General features: G+C 34.4%; 1 protein-coding gene across 1 annotated transcript in view; it reads left to right on the top strand.

The window, feature by feature from the left end:
* The window catches only part of CNTNAP2 (contactin associated protein like 2), a 2,649,987-nt gene that overhangs the window by 1,199,057 nt on the left and 1,426,505 nt on the right, over positions 1-24,425 (top strand). The window contains exon 5 of the mRNA XM_027856858.1: positions 20,393-20,596. Coding sequence (XP_027712659.1) covers positions 20,393-20,596 — 204 coding nt within the window. The remainder of the gene's footprint in view (positions 1-20,392; positions 20,597-24,425) is intronic.

The raw sequence follows: 24,425 nt of genomic DNA, 5'->3' as shown, positions 1-24,425 counted from the left end.
CCTGTGGAGCACTGAAAGTCACCTCTAACAAGTAAAGAGAAGATTTCTTATATAAATGGGATGTTACAGTTAATGAGAGTAAAAATTTAGTTTCTAATGTTTTTATAGAACCTCTTTTCCTGCTAGGGCACAGATTTTCTAAATTTTGGAGCCACACCTTAATCTTCATACTTTTTAAGCACCGTCTCTTCCATTGCATTATTTAATTTGATTTTTCAAAATTATTTATTACAAATTTTAGCTTTTACATTCCCATCCCTAGGGCAAACATTGCAATTTGTCAGCTAAGACTATTTTTTCCCTTCATCTTAAACTCTGGTGAATATTACCAATTTTGTTTATATTATGTATAGAACCAAAATGAAGTTTTATTATGAATGTGAAGACATGAGAAATTATTATTGCATAATCAATATCATAACTAAAATAGCTGCTGTTTTACAGAAATAGATTTCCAGAAAAGTACAACAGAAGCACATACCATTGCATGGTACAGAAACCACTAGACTAAGAGATAGGGAAACCTGTAATCTTGTCTATGGTAGCTCCCCAAACTCCTTAGGTATATAGTTCAGTGGCACCCATTTCTATTTGAGTTTGAAACAACCAGTTCAGATCATTTCTAAGACTCAGATAGAAAAATCTACATTTATTTTCACTACACTGTATAATATATATGTACGTGTGTGTGTGTGTGTGTGTATTGAGCTATCCTGACTTTTCTCTCTGTCCCTTTCTCTCTCTTTCTTCCTCCCTCTCCTCAACCCAATCAGCCTCTTCTAATAGAAAACAATACAAGTATTATTTGGGAAATTTGCCCAAAGTGGGAATGAGTAGAAAACAAAAACCCAGAGCCTGGAAATGAGCTTCAATATTTACCAAGCATGCTGCCTTACCCAGGTCTGACACCATTTCTGTTTCACAGAAATCTGATGTTAGTCTCCTAGGGACTTGAGTCAGAAGACTGGGTTAATAATAGAATTGAATCATTGAATGCTGGAACTAGAAGGGACCTTGGTGATTATTTAGTCCAGCTTCCTTATGTTACAGACAAGGAAGCTAAGGCTCAAAGAGATGAAATCCACTTTCCCAGTCAACATAAAAACCAAATAATCTTGACTAGTCATTTCCATTGATTGACACTGTCTCATTTGGTTTGTCATGCAGTTGTCTATTTAAGTAGCTATACATTACCTGAGACCTACAGTAGTTTTAGTCACTGTAATTTTCTGATAAAATTCCCATTAGAAAATTTCACTCATTCTCCACATAATGAAAGCATTCATTAGCTTCCAGGTCTGCCTTTAGAGAAACTCAATCATAGAGATTTTGTAGGACTCACCTGCTCTACTATAAATATCTCTTGTTAAAGAACAACATTTGTTGTGCCTTTGGCAGTGCATAAAATGGGAAGCCTCGCCTGAAAAGAAAAAAGCTGGCAATTCACAAAAGTTCCTAAAGGGTGGAATGACCAGTTAAAAAAAAAAAAGTGAACACAGTTCCTGAATTCAGTCCCTTTCCCAGCTCCTTTAAAGTTTTGTCAAGTATCCCATGATTTCTTTGCCCTTTTTTATGATGTATTTTCAAATTCCCCATTTATCATTCCCTTGAAGCTGTCAAATAATATTTTATTTTTGATAAGATGATTTTCTAAGAATTCGTCTAGTTAATGCTTTTAGCTAGAAAGAAATTTCAGTGCCTCAGCACCTAGTTTCAAGTCAGGAATGAGAAATAAAAGGTTAACATTACAGAAAGGAAATAATAAAGATCCCAATTCATGAAAAAGTATATTAGGGTTCATTTCTCACCACATATAAGTCATTCAGGAACTAACATGGACAACAGTTTATTTTGTATTTCTGTCAGACTTGGTTAAATATAATCTTTTATTCTGTAACTCCTAAGCTGAATATTCTCTCTCTTCTTAAAAAGAAAAAAAATTAGTGAGCAGGGTTCAAATGCTCATATAAATAGAAAAGAGGCTTCTAAATGCTTTAGAATTTTCCCCCAAGTCTTGCCCTAAAGAAGGCACAAGTGAAAGGAGATGGCTGGTATTCCATGGTACCCCAAGGATTTTCAGAACTTTATAAATATCTTTTTCATAATGAAATTAGCCTTATTTCCTATAAAATTAGTTAACTAGGGATGTAGTTCATACATTCAAAAAGTAATAATAATAAGAGTCTAGATCTGTAGCCAAATAATAGGAGTTTAAATATTGGATTGGCTAGTCATTGAATCTCTCTGGTTGTCCTACTTGCTCATCTATGAAATAATAGCATTTAAAGATAGAAGTGACCTTGAAGATACTCTACCCTAATACTCTAATTAAGAAATGAGGGAAGCAAAATCAGAGGGGTTTAGTAACTTGCCCAGGGTCACAAAAGTGATGAGAGATGTCTTAGATTTAGAGCTGGAAGGAAACTTCATATTGAAATGTCCTATTCCTACATTACAAATGAAACTGAGACACAAAAAGACTAAATGACTTGTTCATGAATAATAACTAACTAGTGTCTGAAACAGCGTCTGAACCCAGGCCCTCTTCACTCGAAGTACTCTCTTTATTATGTCAGACTGCCTCTAGAAACTGAGAAATAGAGAGATTAAGTGACTTGAACAGTCATAGGGGTAAATAGTGACTGAATGTTTGAAGGGAGGTTCTCTGACTCCAAATAGTTAGAATGTATATAATGTGTTAAGGTTTACAAAACACTTCACAATTATTATTTTAACCTCACCACAACCCTGAGAGATACTGCCTTTTTCTCTCATTTTAAAGATCAGGAAACTGACTCAGGAGGCTAAGTGACTTGCATCAGGTTACACAGCTAGTAAAGGTTTGAGGTTGTATTTAAATTTACAGCTTCCTGGCTCTTGGTTTAACACTCTGTCCCTGGTTCCACATAGCTGCCTCAATCTAAGACTCTTTTAAGACTCTTCTTATAAGCCTGCTCTGCTGTTTGACCTAAAGAAATTGCCTAAAATAATCACAGAATTTGCTAAAGTTGGAAAGGATTCCACAGTCCAACTAATCCAATGTGTACCTGAACACTTTAGACAAGTCGTATAGACTATGCATGAAGACCTTGGTGCTTCTGAACCTATTCCCTTTTGAGGAAGCTCTTTTTAGAGAGTGCTAATTGGTAGGAAAAGTAGAGGAAATTTGCTCTGCAAGAGTTGTTCATGTGAAATATATCAGAGGTGCAGTCCAAAAAGAATTCATGGTATGACCTTAGGCAAATCATTTAACCTCTATCTGACCCAGTTTCCTCATCTGTAAAATGATGGTAAGAATAGTACCTATTTTAGAGGGTTTTTGTGAGGATCAAATGACATAATATCTATAAAGTGCTTAGCATTGTGCCGGACACATAGTAGTAAATGCTAGCTATTATTATATTTAACCTGATGTTCTAAAAGAAAACCTTAGGGATCATCTAATCCCAACTCCAGCCCAACGCAGAAACTTTCTGTATGACGTCCTTAACATTGCCATTCAAACCCTGCTTGAACAATTGCTTTTACAGATGTGTAATATGAGGCCCTTATAGGTCAACCTTCTCTCCCATTTTCACATTGAGGCAAAGCTGGGGCTGGATTTCAACTCTCCCATCTCTAAATGTAGCCCTTTTTTCATGACATCTTATTGGCCAAATCCTTGATATAGTTAACTTTACAGACAATAGAAAAAATATTCAGTATAAAAATGTCTTTCTTCCAGGGGTATAGTTTGTGGAATAAATTATTCTTTACATTGGAGAGGGACTCAGGTTTATTTTAAAGTAATCCACATATTGCTTTCAAATGATACTTCATTCCAAAGCAAGATGGTGAATACAGTTTAATTCTCTGCTCACAAATTCTTTATTTCCTTCCAAAAAATAATGTGTATCTGTATCTTCTAGCCATAACCTCTAAAATAAATATTATATTTATTCATTTTCTTCTGAGCTGCTGAAATTACTTCATAAACAGATCTCAATGCACAATCTCATTTTATAAGCATGCTTCCCATTCCAAGTCTACCCAGTGAGTGAAAAGCCTAGCAGGGAACATAACTGCAGGCCATGGTATTCTCCTCAGAACCTCTTCCCCAGGCCTTTAGACTTCATTTATTTCATATGCAAACACTGTCCATTCTCTGAATAACTCAATTTTTACTATTTCAAATGTGGGGAGATGACCCTTTGTGATAATTTCTTTCTTTCTCTGATGGGAGGGAAAATGCCTTTCAGTTTTGGATGGGAGGGAGCTCAATAATCCATGCAACCTGATGAGAATTCAGTGACCCTTGAGTGACATAGAGTGTGATTTTTTTTTTTTATTTTGGCCAAAACTTTGATAGTTTCATAGATTGTGAAGGTTTTCTGCAAAACCTTCCTAGTTTTTTTCTGGGTTGATCCCAAGTAGAAAAAGAAAAAAAAAATAACCAATTATTCTGTAATGATATGGCATTTACCAAGTAAACAACCAACTCTTTATGGAAATTGCCTTGACATTCACCAGTAGGCCAAAAGCCATAAAAGGGGGAAGTCACCTCTGCTGTTATATACTCTGTAATTATCCTTAACATAATTACCATGTAATGTGCAAGAAAATTTAATTCAAAGTTTCATTGGTATGACTAGCCTTCTACTTTGGTGGGAAGCTTCTAAAGTGTAACAATTTATTTGGAGTCTTGTTTCAGAAAGAGCAAGCTTTTTTTCCCTAAGTATTAGACCTGTTTTACCCACAATGAGTAAGTAGATTGTTCATTTTTTAAAGATACGAATTAATTCTTTGAGGCCTACAGGGTGTCATCAGATGTGCTGGTATCAGTATATAATAGATAGTGCCAGGTTCTCTTGAAACCAGGTTCTCTCTTGTGCCTGAATCAGTGCCACATCATATCACTTTGTATATTATGGCTGCACTGCTAAATAGTACCCTAGTGGCTTCACAGCAAGGAAAGAGCCTATTATCTCACCACTTAGGACTTACTCTAAGTGGTTTTAGCCCTGTTTTATGGATGAGGTAAAAGACTCACCCAAAGGTACATGAAGCCAAACCAAAAATGGAACTCAAGTGTAATGAATAATATCCTAATATTACAGTCACTAGATGTGCGTATTCAAAATATGCTGAGCATATTTTATGTCTCCTCTAATCCAGTCCTACAAGTAAGTGGGGACTCATTCTTCCTGCCAGACTGGTACTTTGGGTAGCAAAGTAGGACACATGTATCAGACTCAATGAATTCAGCCTTCTTTCTACATGCCCAACATAAAGTCAAGTCAACAAGAGCTTATTAAGTGCCTACTATGTGTCAGGAAGTGTCCTAAGTGCTGGAGATACAGAGAAAGGCAAAATGAAAAAAAAAAAAAGAAAGAAAAAAAAAGAAAAACACAGTCCCTGATCTTAAGGATTTCGTAGTCTGATGAGGGAGATACCATACAAACAACAATGTTAAAAACGAGACAGGGTAAAATGAATAATTAAGATCATCTCAGAGGGAATAGGATATCAAGATAAAAGAGGACTGGGAAAGGTTTCTTTCAGAAGGTGGGATTTTAGCTGAGACTAGAAGGAAGCCAAGCAGATGGAGATATGGAGAGAGATAGAGAGTGTGTCAGACAGGACAGTCAGTGAAAATGCCCAGCCAGGACATGGAGTGTCTTGCTAAAGCATGCAACATTAAGGGGGCCTATGTCATTGGATTGCAGAGTTAAGTGTGGAGTGAGATGGAAGGGGAGTAAGGTATAACTCAGCTGATATCTATTATTTGTCAAGCTTATAAGCTGCTCAAGAACCCCAATTTCACTTTAGTTTAGTTATACAATGTCGAATTTTAGATGAATTGGAGTGACCAGTAGAACAAATATAGTTAAAGCTTTCTTTGGCAGCATAGAAACAAGAAAATGGGGTTTGTATTATTTTTTTTTCTGTTATGGGCGTCATTTTTCTAGATTGTAATTAAAGACAGGTTTTTTTTTTTGATAGTAGAATTTATCATTCATAAGAGAGAGGCATTAGCATAAATGTTGTTCTGAATTTCTTCAGTCACCAAGAAAAAAATGTTTCTCCAAAATTCCAGGTGTCAAACATTTGCCACATCAGTAATTAAAATTGTTTCCAGAAGTCCATAGCTATCCCTTTCCCTCCTGGTATGTGTATATTCAGTCTCAGAACATAAGCTTCTTAAGGTGAAAGAATTTCTCTTCTTTTATCTAAGCTAAAACTCCCTCCGCATACTTTGTGCCTAGACAGAAAGAATACTTTGCTTATAGAAAATGGTCAGAAATTCTAGTTCATTCACAGTAATAATTTCTGATATCAGCTTCCCCTAAGAAATGTTTATATATCTTTATATTTAGATGAGCTCTGGCATTAGAAGTATGCCCAGTCTTTTGACAAACACGGAAACTCAACTTTCTTTCATTAAGGTTCACTGAGTAATCAATGCCAAGATTTTTAAATTTTTCTTGTTTTGTTGGAATTTTTTAATCTATTGTAGCCTGCAATATAGGACCAAGTTCTTCAATTATATATAAAGTTGGCAGTGAGCATTTTCTGTTCAGATCATATAGGTAAACAGGGCTTGGAGAAATAGTAGAAAGCTACCTAGCATAAATGCCAAGGATAATTTGAACTATAGAACATTCGGGGAGAAAGTTTACTGCCTTTTTGTCTTTCTTCATCTGTGTGATATTTAGTTAGGATCCATACTTCTACTAATCTTTCCCACTGCAGAAACTGGCTTTAGTGAAGTCAAAATTGGGAGAGGATTTTAGGGGAACAAAATTGTTCTCAGAGTATCTGAGAGTCTAAATTGTTTGCCTCTTTGCTGCAAAGAAATAAATAAAAGTAGCTTCCACATGGATTTTCTAGAAATAGATTTTATGCTAATTTTCAGAAATTGCTTATTATCCCGGAGTTTTCAGCTGTATTGGAGCTATAATTCTGCTAAGAAATGGATTGGTCTGATCTTCTGATGTGGGTGTATGTGTGTATATATGTGTGTGTGTGTGTGTGTGTGTGTGTGTATTATATAGATATACATACACGTGTGTGTGTAAAAACAGCTGTAGTTATCACAAACCACTTTGCTATGTAATGATTTTTTTCTGGGTTCAACTCAGCCTTTGTTGAGGCTTAATATAAATATAATATTATGTATGGTTCAAAATACATTATAATATTTTTGTTTGACAATGGAGTGCTTCAGGTGTGTTTTATCACAATAGCTAATTAGAGTTTTGTTTTTATTCATATATTTAGAATTTGTTACAAAAAGTCCAACCTGTTCTTACTAACCTATATATTTGTATTTAGATATATATACATCTATCTATCTATCTATCTATATATATCTATATAGATAGATAGATAGATAGATATATCTCCAACCTGTTCTTACTAACCAATATATATATCTATATCTATATATAGATATAGATATAGATATAGATATAGATATAGATATCTTATTAATGCAAAGATTGCTCTGCAAATAATGAAGAATAGTTTGGAGGGAATTTCAATCCTTTTTTATCAAGCATACGATAAACATTTATTACCATATAACAGACATTGTGGTAGAGATTTGAGATACAAGGACAAAAATGAAATCATTTCTGCCCTCAAGGAGATTATATTCTATCAAGAGATACAACACAGGCATATATAAAACTGTTCCTGCAGATCCACACCTCTGCAATTTAGAATGTTTGAGAACCTCCTACAACACTGAGAGGTTAACTATTTCGTCCTTGGTCACACAGCAAATATATGCAAGAGGTGAGACTTAAACCTAGGTAGTCCTGGCTCCAAGGCCAGTTCTTCATCCATCATGTGACATTACCTCTCACTATTTTTATAAGTATATACATTTATAAATATAAACAAGTTATCTCTTTTGGACTGCTTCTGAGATTTCATCATAATAAGGAATTCAAGCAGACCTTTATTTATTAATTTTTTCTTTTTTTGCCAGGCAATGGGGTTAAGTGACTTGCCTGGGGTCACACAGCTAGTGAGTGTTGTGTGTCTGAGACCGGATTTGAACTCAGATCCTCCTGACTCCAGGGCCAGTGCCCTATCCACTGTGCCACCTAACTGCCCCTCAAGCAGACATTTAGTAAGCACTTAGTATAAGCCAAGCATTATGTAAGGCATTGGAATACAAAAGGAAAATTAAACAAATAGCCATAAAATAAATAAATAATAAAAAGTCTACAAGTTGTCTGTCCTAAAATAACTTCAGGGCCCATCTAATGTGAATTTAGCATGACCAGCAAATGATATAACAGGGGTAGGGAACCTCCAGTCTCAAGGCCACATGTGGCCCTCTAGGTCCACAAGTATGGCCCTTTGACTGAATCCAAACTTCACAGAACAAATCCCCTTAATAAAAGCATTTGTTCTGTAAAACTTGGACTCACTCTAAAGGCCATACCAAGGACCTAGAAAGCCATGTGTGGCCTTGAGGCTGCAGGTTCCCCACCTCTGATGTAGAACCTTTCAATGAGTGAACAAAATTATAGTGTTTACTATCTGTTCACATTCAGAAATCTATCACAGCTGCCCTTTTATTTGCATAAACATTTATTAGTAATTGAAGTACAGCTGGTATTGTAAATGAGGTGAAGGTAGGCAGGTCTGATTCAAGTCAGTCAACCAATCAGGATTTAGTAAATACTTATTGAGCATCAAGGGCTGTGCGTTTTATGGTCTGGAAACTCTTCAGCAAGGAAATCTTTCCAGATCTTAATGCTAAACTCCATGGAATTCTCACGCTGATCTCCACAAATTCCCTCATTATGGAAGATATCATTTGTTTACTTCTCTTCTAGAGGTACTAGGTTGCACAGTAGATAGAGAATAGGACCTAGACTCAGAAAGACTTGAGTTCAAAGTGTGCCTGAAACTATTACTAACTGTGTCACTGTAGGCAAATTACTTAACCACTCATAGAGGTGTTTCCCCATCTGAGAAATGGGGATAAAGTAGCATCTACCTTACATAGTTATTAATGAGGAACAAATGAGATTATATATATATATATATATATATATATAATGTTTTGTAAACCTTAAGACACTGTGCAATGTCAGTTGTTATTAGTTATTTTTATTGTTGATTTCTTTTTTTTTAATGTTTTCTCTTTATGGATATGCCTTCAATTATCTTCTTGTTCCAGCTTTAACTGTTCCTGAATTTCCACTAATGACTGCCTTGTAGACTTTACTCTCGTCACTTATCCCTTCCCCTAATCAACATAACTTTTTGTAAGTAAAAGAATAACTAGAATCCATTGCCTATTGCAAATTTTAGTGTTGAACTGAGTGTTGAATCAAATTATTCCTTTTTATAGGTGAAAAAAACCTTGAATATTATCTTTTATTATTTTTCCCATCCAATCAATTCCCCATCTTAAGCAGACCTTGGAATAGATTTAGCTACCATGTGATGAAATAACATTGTGAAGGGAACACTGCAAGCCAAGTAGCAATATATTGAATCTCTAACTCATTTAAGGAGACCCTTTCATTAAAAAACAGGCAAATTGACTCAGAACACAATGCCCAAGTGCATCAGTTCAATTATGCAGAGGTTGGCCATAGCAAGAGTGAAAAGTGGGGCTTGTCTAGAAGAAATGTAGGTCAGCACATGCCTAGACATAATTAGATAGTTGAGTGCCCAGAAGAGACTCAGAGAATTTAGTGACAGAATAGTAAATTCAGGAACCCTCTAGTCTATACTGGTTTCTCTTCTTTCTGCACCTAAAATCCTCTGCTTAATATCCATATTTTCTTGAGAAGAAACCCTAGAAGAAACAATCTGATGGATTAGAACACATGGAAACAAAGATAAGCAGGGGAAAGTTATATGGTTATTATAATACATACCAAGAAACAACAGCAAAAATGAAGAAAGTAGCAATAGGCTTCCTTCAATTACCAGCTAAAGTCCTACATTCTACAAAAAGCCTTTCCTAGTCTTCCCTAATCTTAGGGCCTTTCATCTGAGATTGTCTCCAATTTATAATTTGTTTAGCATCTATCATGTTCTCACAGAATTGTTTGTGTGTTGTCTCCTCCATCAGACTATGAGCCCTTGGAGAGCAGATACTTTTAGTGTGTGTGTGTGTGTGTGTGTGTGTGTGTGTGTGTGTGTGTGTGAGCATGCGCGCGTGTCCCTGGAGCATGGTAGGTGCTTAATAAATAGATGAATTGACTAGAATAGAGACTATGACTGGCAGATCTTTGAACTCAAGCTAAGCAGGCTTGGAAAACCATAAAATTCAAAAAGATCTGGTGCCTCAATTTGAAGTTTTAATCATCTTTAAAAATTCATTGGAATTAGAAAGAAAGCCTATTGCCTAAGGATGTGGCCCCCTGGACCAATTCTGAGAAGCAGCACAGCTGGATCTCTAGAGGGCTTCTGAGGTCTAAAATGTCACCTGTCACAGAGCCCTCAAAATGACACAACAATTTAAACTCTATGAGTGGCCTTGGGCGGGGTTGATTCCAGTCATACCCTGATATATCCAAGCCTTCTGCCAGGTTGAGGTCTGAAACCCTCCAAATGTACCATCAGAGATTAATTAATCAGTAATCAACAAAGAACTATTGAGTACTTGATAATCAGAAAGGTCAAGGCATACTCTAACAGTTTATACAGTACTGAATATGGTTATTTTCAAAAAGCAGATGCAAATCTGCTCTTCTTAATCTAATGGTAAAGGGCCTGGATGAGCCTGTCTCACCAGTGGTGCTTAAAACCCTCTGTTCATTCCTTAGTGGTCCCATCTCTTACTAGACCTCAGGTTTAAGCCTCTTTTATTCTAAGAAATATCCCATAGTACAATCTATTTTTACAATCAGCTTTAATGCACTGAAACTGTTATTAGAGTGGAAGCTAAACTTATACTCAAAATGGATGAGATTGATATTTAAAGTGCACTATTACAGGAGTGTAGACAGAATTCCAGGATATGAATTAAGTTCTTCCATTCATAGTTGGATCACATTCTAGGAATTTCTTGCCTCATCAAAAATGAATAGGATCTCTTTTGGCCCCCTAAAACTGGCACAAGAGGCTGTACAATATAGTCAAAAGAGAGTATAGCCACAGATTCAGAAACAATTGAATTTAAGTCCATCATGTGTATAGTTGGTATCTGACTCAGGGCAAGTCACTTAAACTCCAAATGCCCTAGAAATTTTCCTAAAACTCTAAGTTGAAGAAAAATGATTGATCTGTATTGGCAAAAAGAAAAATTCTTACTGGGAGTTCACTAGAGAAATCTTATCTTGTCTGCCACCCCCCCCCAAAAAAAAGTAGCAGTAAATTCAACTCTGTCCTCTGACTCAGTACTGGACACATTCCTGAATAGAGGCAAGAATATGGATCAGATTAATTTTCAAATCTGAAATTCTCAAATTAGAATTCCAGAACTCTAATTTCACTTTTTTAAAAAAAAATCCATATTAATATAACTCTTAAACTTAATTTTTTTTGTTTGAGAAACCAAATTCATGTGTATTAACCGTTAACTTGTATGATATATTCCCTTTTTAAAAGCATTGTTAACTATAGGCTACATTCTATTTGAAACATAAATTCAAATTTGTTCAAAAATCATTCCTCAGATGAAATAATGTATATTTTGTAGTAAGTTCTTAACATATTTTCAGAGATAAATTGTATATTCAGCAACTAAGGACCTATTGAAATTCACAGGAGTTTTATTTATATATAAATCACATTATTAAGAACTATACTTGACTGACTTTATAAATAAGTGGAGTAAATAGCTATATAATTTGAGGGTTTCCTAGATGGCTCCAGTACCCAAGAAATAACTCCTCCACTGAAGTGGTACCAGGGATTATATTATGACATGTTTATTCCTTTAGCCAGAGGAGAAAGAATTCATTTCAACATTTATTGAGTGCTTACTATGTTTAAAAATAAAAGTGGTTGGGCCACTGTAGAGTATGCCAAGATTAAAAAGGAATGGTCCATAACCTTTTAAGTTGCTATCATCAGTCATTTACTCTTCAGTATGACTGAAAGCATCAGAAGGAATATGATTCTTGACAAGGGAATGGATAAGCAAGAGTATGATGGCTCTGCGGCCTGGGAAGGAAAGGAGCATCATACAAGAGAGGAGTCTTGCAAGGAGAAGTGGGAAAAAGGCTTATACTAACTCTTTTTTCTTTACAGTATTACCAAGGCCCACACTTTGTAGTCTTCTATCTGTCTCTAAATGACAACAAGGCAAGGGTAGCATTGACTGATACTAAATAAGTGATAATCTTGTTCAAGAACTAAGGCCATATTCATACCAACAACTCAATAGCTTTAAAAATAAAAAGATTAAAGTTAGACAAAAATGATTAGAGTCCATTTCCATTTATTTATTTACTTTGGATTAAAATCTTCACGGATGGCTAATGATCAGTGACCTTCTCATCTTTCCAGGATTGTCAAGTGCCTCCCTTTCATCTTGGAAATGAAAAGAGCAATTTACAGTTTCTATCTTAGTTCTTTCTCACCCTGCAAAGAGTCTAAGATCTATTCCATTCTTCTTCAATAATGTATCCTCTGGATTTAAGACCATGCTAAATATTAATTAACTAATATCCAAAATTCTCCCTACATGAAAGCAATTGTATACTCCCAAGAAATCAGAATAGCAACTTGTACATTTTGCCTTGGGCCAAATAATATGCTACATAATTCCATTAAAATGGTCACAGTGTCTCAGCTGTATCAGATAGTAAGCATCTAGGGACATACATGCAATATAATATTATGTGTACTTTAGGATATTTTTCTAGGATTGCTAAAAACTTTGTGGGCATTGCTGAGGCTGTTTTGCACTGATATAATCAGGTATTTTGGTTCTAGCTAGGAATTATTTGTAAAAATATATTTATTTTTAATTAATTAATTAATCACTTTTTCATTTTCAACATTCACTTCCATAAGATTTTGAGTTCTAAATTTTCTCCCCCTCCTTCTCCTCCCCCTTCCCCAAGATGGCATGCCATCTGATATGTGCTCTATGTATACACTCATATTAAACATATTTTCACATCAGTCATGTTGTAAAGTGGGAGGAACCATGAGAAAGAAGAAACAAAAGCGAGAGAGAGAGAGAGAGCGAGAGAGTACAAATAGTGTGTTTCAATCTGTTCAGAGTCCATGATCCTTTTTTCTGGATGTATATAGCATTTTCTGTCATTAGTCTTTTGGAATTGTCTTAGATCCTTGCACTGCTGAGAAGAGCTAAATCTATCAAAGTTAGTCAATGCATAATGTTGCTATTACTGTGTACAATGTAGCTAGGATTCTTAACCTGGGGTCTGTGGATTTTTTTGTTAAAAATAGATAAATGGATGGATAACTGTGTTTCAGTATAATTAGCTTCCTTTGTAATCCCTATGAATTTTGTTTCATGCATTTAAAACTATTATTCTGAGAAGGGATCCATAAACTTCATCAGACTATCAAAGAGGTTTGGGCATCAAAATGATTAAGATCTGTGGTTTGTCTATAATGCAGTATGATTATATTGACCTAGTATAAAGTGACAAAATATAAAGTATAAAGTGACAGGAGAATGTATCCCCATATATTCAAAGTAATGTTATATTATTATTTTCTACCAAAGATTTAAAAATACATTATAGATAAACCACTAAAAGTTGGCCAGACGTTAATTGCAGTGATTAATCTTCTCTGAGAACAGATGATGAACCTTAATAGTTTCTACCTTATCTTCTACCTGCACAGCTTTTGAGTATGTCCCTTTCTTTCTGCTCATAAAGCCACCACTCTAGTTCACCCCACTCATTTCCTCTTGCCTGAACTTTTACAGTAGCTTTCTAACTGGTCTGCTTCCCTAAAACCTCTCACCAATCCATACCATCCTCCACTCTGTTTTTAAGGCAATTTTTCAAAAGTATGGGTCTGACCAATTCACCTTCTTGCCCACTCTGTCCCTTCTTTCAGTTACTTACATGCAAAAAAAAAACCCCAAAACATTTCCAATTTCTGTGCCTTTGTACCTGCTGTCGCAAATTGTCTTGGAATTCTCTGCCATTCACTTCTGTCTTTAAGTTTCAGTGAATTCCTTCAAGACTGATTTCAATCTCATTTTCTGCATTCTGTCCTTCTCAGTTTCCTCAGTTGCTAATGCCTTCCCTGCTAAGATTATCTTCCATTTACTCTGTACGTTGTTTGTATGTACCTAGTATATTAATATCTTGTCTTCCCCATTAGAATGTAAGTTCCATGAGGATAGGGATTGTTTTTTGTTTGTTTTGTTTTGTTTCATTATTCACTTTTCTTTTATATACAGTGGTTAGCATAGCATTTGGCACCATAATAAGCATTAAATAAATACTTGTTGACTGACTGAAACTTATTTCTCTCTTTAAAGTAAAGTAGAGAAAGTAGACTATTGGTATGGGATGTTGTACATACTAGTTAATTCAGTAAATGTGCTGGTTAGTTTTGCTTAAAGATTTTTCTTTGTTACAAGAGAGAACTCAATGAGTGCGGGGTATAACATTAGAAAAAAACTGTGGGATAAAAAATTGCATCAGTATTTAAAAATATGATTAACTATTGAATGTTCAACTTTATTTCCTTTTTTGGGGGGCAGTGGGAGAACAAAAGTGATACCTTGGAGAATGTATAGACTAAGGACTATCTAATAATGGAAGTATGAAAAACTTTGTCCCTTCTTCCATAGTGGCATGATGACTTGGGCACACTACCAAACCTCAAAGATATATTTAGAAACAAATGTAGTGGGAACACTGTGATTTTTCACATTCATTTTTCAACTAGTCATTATTGTTGTTCAAATTGCTTAAACAATTCATCCATACATATTTAATCACTGCATAGAAAACTTAATTCTAGGGAATGATAAGCAAACAGGGTAAAAGATAAAAGGTGTTCTTTTATTTTTTTTAAATAAGTGCAACTAATTATTAGATGGCTATATATATACATACACATATACATATATATATATATATATATATATCTTTTTTGGCAACAAGAGGGCTAAAAACTGAAGATTGTGATGTGAATCATTTTAGGATGTTTAGAAAAAAAATTTTTTTTTCCTAGACCTGTTCCTGGAAATTGCAAGATATATAAAAGTGACACTTTCCATTAAACAGCTAACAAATAGTTGAGGAAGTGCTTAATCACCTTGAAGAGTGCTTGCTATAGGAACTATTTTTGATCAATTCTCAATAATAGACCTAAACATAGTAATGGCAAGAGGAATTTTGCTCCAGATTGCTACTATGGTTTGTCACAATGGATGTCTAGTTGGGGGATAGGTACCCTTATGTCTCATTTTGGCATCCAGGTGTCTGTACCTCCTACATCTGAACCCAGACTGCCATTCCCAGTGTCAAGTTGTAAACTTTCCCTATCCCCATCCAACTGTTACAGAAGCATAGAAATATATATCAGGGAATGGACTACCCCTTACCCAAGCACAATTTCATCTGTTGGTCAAATTGTTCACTACATTGTCTCTGTCATTCTAACTCCTAAACGAGCTTACCCCACCTGTAACAGCTTTGATCAACTGATTAGTCCTGATTATCATCTTCCCCTCAGTGGAAGTAGGCCAGGCCCACACAGAATTTTTCTACTCAAATCTTCTGATTTGCATAAGGTTGTGAGCACTATTTGGTATTTTCCACAAATCAGTTTTATAAGTTTTCTTCCTAGGATCTCTTTCAGGTAGTTATTGGTAGATTTTTTTTTATTATTATTATTTCTACTTCAACCTTCTTGTTCTAGAACTTCAGGACAATTTTCCTTTAAAATTTTGTGTAATATTATATCCAGATTCTTTTTTTTATCATAATTTTAAGGTATTCCAACAATTCTTATATCATCTCTCCTCGATCTGTTCTCCAGATCAATTTTTTATTCAATGAGATATTTCAGAATCACTTCTATTTTTTTCTAGTTTTATCGTATCTCAGTGTCTTATAATTTTATTCAATTCCACTTGCCCAATTCGTTTCCAAGGAGTTATTTTTCTTTCTTAAGTTTTTGTATCTCTTTTTCCAGCTGTTTATCTTTTCATAATTTTCTTGAATTGTTTTTATTTTTTTCTAATTTTTCCCCATTCTCTCTTATTTGATTTTTGAATTTGTTTTTAAGTTCTTTCAAGATTTCTTTTTGGGCTTATGACCATTTGATGTTACTCTTTAGGGTAGGAATAACTTTTTTTTTTTACCTCACTATCTTTCTCTGAATACAAACCCAGATCTTCTTTTACACCAAAGTAGCCTTCAATGGTTAGGTTCTTTTTCCTTTGCTTACTAATTTTTATTTTTAATTTTTCTTATTTATTTTTAACAGCTTAATATTATTATTATCAAGTTTTAATCTCGAGTTGTGGATAATATTGCCCTAGCCTCAAGTCCTTCTTACTGTTGTTTTCTGAAATCTACCCAGTGGTTCAACCTCAGAGACTCCTCTCTTCCTTCTCTAAGAACCAGTCACGCTGTCCCAAAAATGTTTTCGCTCCCCGTGGTACACGGCTTATGGGGTTTGTGCTCACTCCTCTTCAAACACAGCCACAGCTGGGGATCCCATCTGATCAGGACTTCTAGGCCTGACTTCCAGAAACAGCCAGGGGTCTTTTGATCTTCCCTCACTCTGAGTCTGTTGTTCTTTAGATGGAAGTTTGTGAGGTAAAAGTTCCTGAGCTGAAATTTCTTGAGGCCTAGTTTGCTTCTCTCAGGGCTTTTGTTGGTTGATTCAGTGAAACTGGCCTAAAGGTGTTTCCACTTCACTCAGGCCAAACCTCAGCCCCTGGACTCTTTGAGGTTTTCTCAAGGAGGACAACTGCTTTACCCCTTTATTTTTGCTGCTCTACCTTCATTTCATGACGATTTTCTGTCTGTTTATGGAGGAAATCTAGAGAGCCTGGATTTTTTCTGATCTACTCCACCATCATTCCAGGATGCATTTCTCCAATCTCTAAACATTGACTATGATCAGATGTAATGGTGTAATCTTATAATCTCTTCTACCATGGAGGCTGAGATTAGCTGCTTTTGAATTTAGGAGTTCTGGGTTACAGTAGGGCTAGAGTAACCAAGGTGTCTATGTTAAATTTGGCACAAGTATGCTGATCCTCTGGGTGCTGCAGTCTAGTCCAGTTAAGAAATAGAACATTGTCAGAGCGCCCACACTTTCAGCTGAGGCAAAATAGGGAGACCAGTCTCAGGCAAAAAAACAAAAATATTGACTGTGCATTTTTTTTTCACTGCCTCTAAGTTTGATCAAAGAAGGATCAGGGCTTGTGGACTAACTTAGATTATCGTCATTCCACTCACTTCAGCCAATTTCAAATTTGGATTTAGGATGAAATATGGAAGGGCTTCTTTGGTAAGTTTCTTAGAATATAGTCTCTTTGATAAAGCATTGTGATCTTTTGCTCATTAATATATAAGAAAAATATTTTATATAATGACATTATTCAATCTTCAGGTGTATAGAACTGATTGCAGACCTGACTCTGTATTCTAAATCATTTCCCTCTCAGTGAAATTCATATACTCACTTCCATCTGCTAGAGTATAAACTCCACTTGATACCTGGAAATCAAATTTCATATATTCTGCTACCATCCCTCCCCTTTTTTTTTCTTTTCATCACAGGTGATGAAGACCTTGCAATTGGAATTTCACTGTGACAGAATTTTAAACAAAACCACATACTGGATTGGCTTTGCAGTCTTAGCAAAAGGAAAAATTTCGTGGCTGATTTCCTTCCTAGAGATCTGTGGATTCAGATTCCCCTTTATGGGGAGGTATAAAGTTATGATAAGCAGAAGTGAAATGGAAAGCTTAAAGTAGTTTTTTCATTGCTGTTTTAGATTTTATTTTCCTCATTTACTTGTGTTGATGCAATATTGCATTGTTCTATAGCCTCATTTAAGAAGGAAAAAAGACAAACACTGAAAACATTTGTATGTTTCAAATAGTGTTAATGACAAAATATGCTGAGGCCAATGGATTTCCTGAATGAGTAGAGGGAACATTAATCTTAAGTAATGTTTTGGGAAGTGAGGAGAAAGATATATTTGAGTTCCTTTTTTGCCATTTATAAGACAAGGTAGTGAAAGAGTGAAAACTTTCATCAACAATATCTTTTTAGGTAATAAGCAAAAATGTTATTATGTCATAAAGCACAGGGCAGGGCTTTACTCATGATGTACTCACCAAACAGGGCTGAAAGAGATGATTGTGTCGCATAACTAAAAAAAAAACTGACTTCAATGTCTTGCTATTCACAGATTTGATCTAGAATCAGAGGTCTAGAAAGAGAATTTTGAACATCTTTCCCTGGTGACTTTTAAAGTAGTATGAAGTATTCTCTAACTAAGCCTGGGTTAGTATAAATACAGTCATGTCTGAAGACAGAGAGATGAACTTAAAGGCTGCCATGTGATAGACTGATACTCAAATGACAGAAATTGTCTATTTTACTGGGGTTTTAAAGTTGAAATAAAAGCCAAATAGAATACTACATAAAAAGAAAATATGACCTTTAAATGTTTTAATAGATTAATGTTATCTAGGTAGTAGTAAGTAAATGACTAGATCATAGGACTAAAGTAATTCTCCTCTAGAAGAATGTAGCTTTCTTTAAGGCAAAAACTTTTTTTTTGTTTTGTTTTTGTCTCTATATACCCAAGACCTAGCACAATGCATTGTACTAAGTAGGCATTTCATAAGTAATTGTTAAATAGTATCATAGATATTTATCTGGGTGGGATTTCAGATATCATCTTGTCTATTTTTTTCATTTTATATTTAAGGAAATTGAGTCTCAGAGATCATGCAGATAATAAGCCTTCAGAACTGTGATTCAAATCCATACCTCCTCACTCCAGATTCAACCAAATAAATATCAAGGATGTTTTTGTTTGTTTGCTTTATGTTTTTATTTTTATTTTTTTGGCTTTGATTTGCTGTAACAATCCAATTTAAATCAATTCAGCAAATGCTTATAGAACTCTCATAATATTAGGGGAAAATAAAACAATTCCTGGTCTCAAGCAATTTAAATTCTACTGTTGAGAAACAACATGCACACAGATAATTTAATAAAAGTACATACAAAGTAATTTGTAGATAGTGACGTGAAAACTAAAATCTAAGAGAAGGAATTTTTCAGGAAAATCTCCTTATAGGTAAAGGTACATACAATGGGCTTAGAGAGACTGGAAAGTCTTAGAATTGTAAGAGGTGGGAATTAGGAAGGAGAGTGTTCCAGGTTAGGCTCACAAACACTAGCATCATAAGACTTTGCCTGTTTTTTATGGTCATGATATGATTTAGCAGCAATTTATGATGAAATATTTTAATTCAATATTTGTGAAGCTGGCATCATCCTTTCAAAATATTTAGAAATTATCTATTGCTTCAATTTTCCTCTTTTTTAGAAAAAGGTTATAAAATAATGATCTTCATTTTCAAATCTTCTAATAACTACAACAATAATGTGCATCTACATGACACATAGTACAAAATACTTGTAGAGCTTAATAACAAAGAATTTAAACTCAAAGTTAGCTATTTGTCATCCTCACATACATGCATGCACATATGCTTCTTAATTTGGTAATTGAAAATGTCTTTGTTTAATGTAGGAGAAGAGATTGCAGTCTGATTCCTCTCATCCAGAATGCAGAGAGCTAACAATGATTTGGGGACATATATGATGCCCAGGGGCAAATGTTAGGATGGTTCCCAAAGTTTTATTAGTCATTAAACTCAGATGCTGGTAGAAGGGTATTTGAAAGATGAATGGAAGAGAAAACCTATCAGGAAAAATAGCCGTATCATTAAATAATATTTACTAAGTCCTCTTACTCCTCCTTTGATTGGGCAAAGTTGAGACAAATTTCTTATGAAAATGATTAAGACATATCCTCATCAATGGCAAAAAAAATGCATTAAAAATAATTTCCCCATAGGGGTCAGACATTTTATTTTTTTCTCCATTAAGCTACAACCTGAAAAAGATGTTTGAAATATGTGTCATTAATTGGATATATGTGATTAATATTAAAATTCATATAGCATTTTTTATTTGTAGAGCTTTTGTGGTCATGTTTTATTAACTATTCATAAAAACTCTGAGGTAACATTGTGCAGTGTCTACATTTAAAAAGAACTGCAACCCAGATTAACAAATTTACCCATGATTTTAATAGCAGAAATTTAGAAGAAACATATGTAGAACTGGTATAGCTAAAACCCATTGGAAGTGTGTTTGCTGGACACTGGATGGCAATATACAATGACTCAGCAACAATGTTATTTACTTCTTCCCTCAGGGGCCGATGTTATCAATTTTGATGGCCATGTTGTATTACCGTACAGATTCAAGAATAAGAAGATGAAAACTCTGAAAGATGTCATTGCTTTGAAATTTAAAACCTCTGAGAGTGAAGGGGTAATCTTCCATGGAGAAGGGCAGCAAGGAGATTATATTACCTTGGAACTGAAAAAAGCCAAATTGGTTCTCAACTTAAACCTGGGTAGGCTTCAACACCTTCATTCCTTTTATTTAATTTTATTTTTCATGTTTTGAATTCATAATGTGAACTCACTGACTTTTGTTTGTCCCTATATTTTGCTCAGAAAGTTAAGTTAGAGAAACAACTCATGAAGGCTAAAAGAATTTGGGTGGCTTGCCCATGATAACTCAACTGGTAGTTGTCAAAGGCAAAATTTGAACCCAGGTCTTCCTGCCTCCAACTTCAGCACTCTCTCTACTTAACCAAGTTGTCCCTTCAAGATACTTGGCAGGGTAGGGGACAGGGGGGCAAGCTGGAGAGGGTTATTATTTATTGGGAAACAATTGATGTGTTAAAATTATTTAAACAGTGAGAAATGGTTCATGTGATATTGGTGTTTTAAACCATTCTGATAAGTAGAAAATAAAATTGAAAACCCTGGCCAAAACAGACATTGATATTCAAAATTATAATTTAGGCAAAGCAAGATATAATCTATCTATCTATCTACATTTTGTTCTGGAAGTGTGTATTCTATCTATCTATATTTTATCCTGGAAGTATGTATTACAATCAAAGTTGAAATATGAATATTTCAATTGTACAGCAGAATCCTTTTATTTTCCTACACTTTACTTGGATAATTGTCACCACCATTTTGAGGGGTTTACATTTAAATAACACTATACAGTTTACAAAGCACCTTCCTTACAACAGCTCTGTAATGCAAATATTATTTTCATTATTTTTGTATAAGAAAAAACAAAGACTTCTGATGATGATGATGATGATAATGAAAAACTTTTATATAGCATTTACTGTGTGCCAGACACTATGCTAAGTGCTTTAGAATTATTGTTTTATTTGATCATTACAAGAAACATGGGTTGTAGGTGCTATTATTATCTCCATTTTACACATGAAGAAACTGAGGCAAATAGAGGGTAAGTGACTTGCCTTAGGTCACATAATTTGTAACTGTCTGAGGCTAGATTTGAACTCAGGTCTTCCTGACTCTAGGCCTTATGTTCTATGGACTATGCTGTAATTTTCTTAAAGACGCAGAGACAATTGATGCAACTCACACCTTTGTTCTAAAGTAGTCCTGTGAAATTGAACTTTCCCTGTATAGTGTTATTTTTGAAGAGGAGGGTGGAAGGTTTGATTTGATTCATGGTATAAGTTGTTAGAGAAAGTCTCCTTACCAAGGACATCCTTATATGGATTCAATCTGATGTTTGCTTCAAAAACATTAACCACAACCATAACAACAACAGCAAAATAACAACAAAAACTGTATCATAACAAAGTCCTACTGTACATATTTTCTTTTCTTTGTGTTCTTTTAATCTGAAAAGAGGTAATCCACCTCCACCCTTGAAAATAAGGCAGTTTTACCCAAGTATACAAATGATAGATAATTCAAACAGCATAGCAGTAATTTTCTCTCTTTTTAAAAAGCTTTGTGTATCCATCACACTTGAAAATGAATTGCAAAATATATGTTGACTTTAACATAAATCAGAAAACCATGCTGATTCTATCTTCCTGTGCAGTTAGATAGATTTTATTCCTTGCTCCTTTCCTTCCCCAATATGACAATAGTCACAAAGGCAATTTCCCATAATTATATTGCATAATTCTGAAAAAGAAATGACAAAAATAGTCTTTGCCCTTTAAATGTGAAGATTTACATTATGGTAGTCAATGAGGCTATCTCTAGTCACTGAATCTATAATCCAGGCTCAACAGAGCATATATTGTTATGCTATTTTAGAAAAGCACTGAATTTGGTGTAACAATTTTATGGAGGGGGGCATATCTATAGGAATAGTGTTACAAGTACCTTAATGACTGAATGATGTAACTGTAGGATTTTACAATATTTTAGTGGTATTTAGCCATAACATTAAAATGCTATTTTCAATATCTGTTCAGGCAAAATTATATATGCAGGATGTTCCCAATTTATGTTAAAAAACAAGAATAACAATTTTCATTTTCATTAAGAAAGGTTTTTTTTTCATTTGTGATTCTGTGCTTGTATTTTATATACATCCACAGATCATTGTTTCTTCATTGCTGCTTGGCTCTAAAGCATATAGGGAAGCAAACTGAAGGAAAAAGCAAATACATTGCCCACTCCAGCTGAGCAAATCTGTGTGATCCCTCTTAGCTTATTGTCACTACCTCCTTGTGTAACTAAACAGACCAGTTCAAAGTTAATGTGAAGGGGAGGGTTTTCTTCAAATTGGTCAAGCCAAAAATTACTCATTTCCCTTCCATGTGTTTCTTGTCCATTATGTGGACTGAGGGAAAGAGACTAACCAAATGTTATTGCAAACAAAGTTCATTCCCTCCTCCTAGGGGAACACTCTTTTTCCAGAGGGAAATTGGTACACCTTGAATTGGGGATAGAAATGGAAACTCATTTAATAAAAGGTCTGGGAGCTCAGCATTCTACTGGCCCTTTTTAATTTCATGCCTATATTTTAGGCACTTCTCTCTGGGTTCTGCTATGCCTTCTAGCCTAAAAAATTATGAAAACAATATTTCATAGATGTTAGTATTGAGGCTATAGTGGGATTTTCACCCTCCTTTCATACTTCTCGTTTTGATTTCTTTCTTCTGCTAACATTTGGCTCTTTGCATTTATCTTATAGACACAAAGAATTGTGAAAGTGATGAAAGATAAGAAAATCACAGAAACTATAATTTGTGGATATCATTATTATTTTAAATATGTTACAAACTCCTAAAAATTATGGTTCTTATAATTTTCTGTATTTATATCCCTACCTCTAATATATTGATTGTAAATTAATCAATTGAAAAAAACAACTTTTATTAAGACTTTTAAAAGTTTCTTTATTAATAAAAGAAAAGGTACTGATTTATATGTAAGGGAACACCAACCTTTCTCATAAATATTGTCAGTATTGTTCTGTTTGGTTAGCATTTTATTCTCTCCCAATCATGTTTCTTTTTTTTTTAGTAAATAAATTTATCAATCATGTTTCTTTTGATGTCTAGTTCTAATGCTTGTCTGTACCATATACTTCTTATTATTATTCCTCTCTCTCTGTCTCTCACTCTTTCTGTCTCTTTCTCTCTCTCTCTCTCTTGCCAACTTGCCAACTATATGCAAATATAAGGGGAAGCCATATGACATTATGAATAATGACCTGGGTTCAAGTCTTACCTTTGACATAGATTACCTGAGTAACTCTGATCAAGTCACTTAACTTCTCATTGCTATGACAATGATCTCAAATTACAAGATGAAGAGATACTAAGCCTGGTAAATTTATATTAGGAGTATAAGTTCACCCATGAAAGAACTCTTACAGTCATGGAATCATAGAACCCATTAATTTTTTGTATGTGAATATACATATATCATTAAAATACCATAAAATAAAATTTTATCGATAAGCACATATATCTTAAAACAACAATATCAACATTCATACACCTTCCAATAATTCTTTACAAAGGAAATTCTAGTGTTGAGTTCAAATTTGGGTTCATATTTAGACATATAAACAACAGTCATTGATTTTAATGTGATAATTTAAATACTTCCTTCTGATAGACAATAGACACTAATCTCTGCATAATAATAGTATAACTGATTTACTTTTGTTACAGTTTAAGAAGAGTGCTTTTATTTGGGATCATAGGATCACGGGTTTATAGTTTCAAGAAATTTTCAAAGTCCCTTAGTCCAGTGGTGTCAAACTCAAACTCAAAACTATTTACTGTACCTAAGAATCCCTGCGTGCTACATATTCACTTAGAAAACTACAAATTAACACCTCCTTTCTGTTGTATTTTTTCTATTTTATTA

Source organism: Vombatus ursinus, unplaced genomic scaffold, assembly GCF_900497805.2.
Source record: "Vombatus ursinus unplaced genomic scaffold, bare-nosed wombat genome assembly UNPS02011649.1, whole genome shotgun sequence".
Classification (NCBI taxonomy): domain Eukaryota; kingdom Metazoa; phylum Chordata; class Mammalia; order Diprotodontia; family Vombatidae; genus Vombatus; species Vombatus ursinus.
This window is presented reverse-complemented; position numbering and strand designations above follow the sequence as displayed.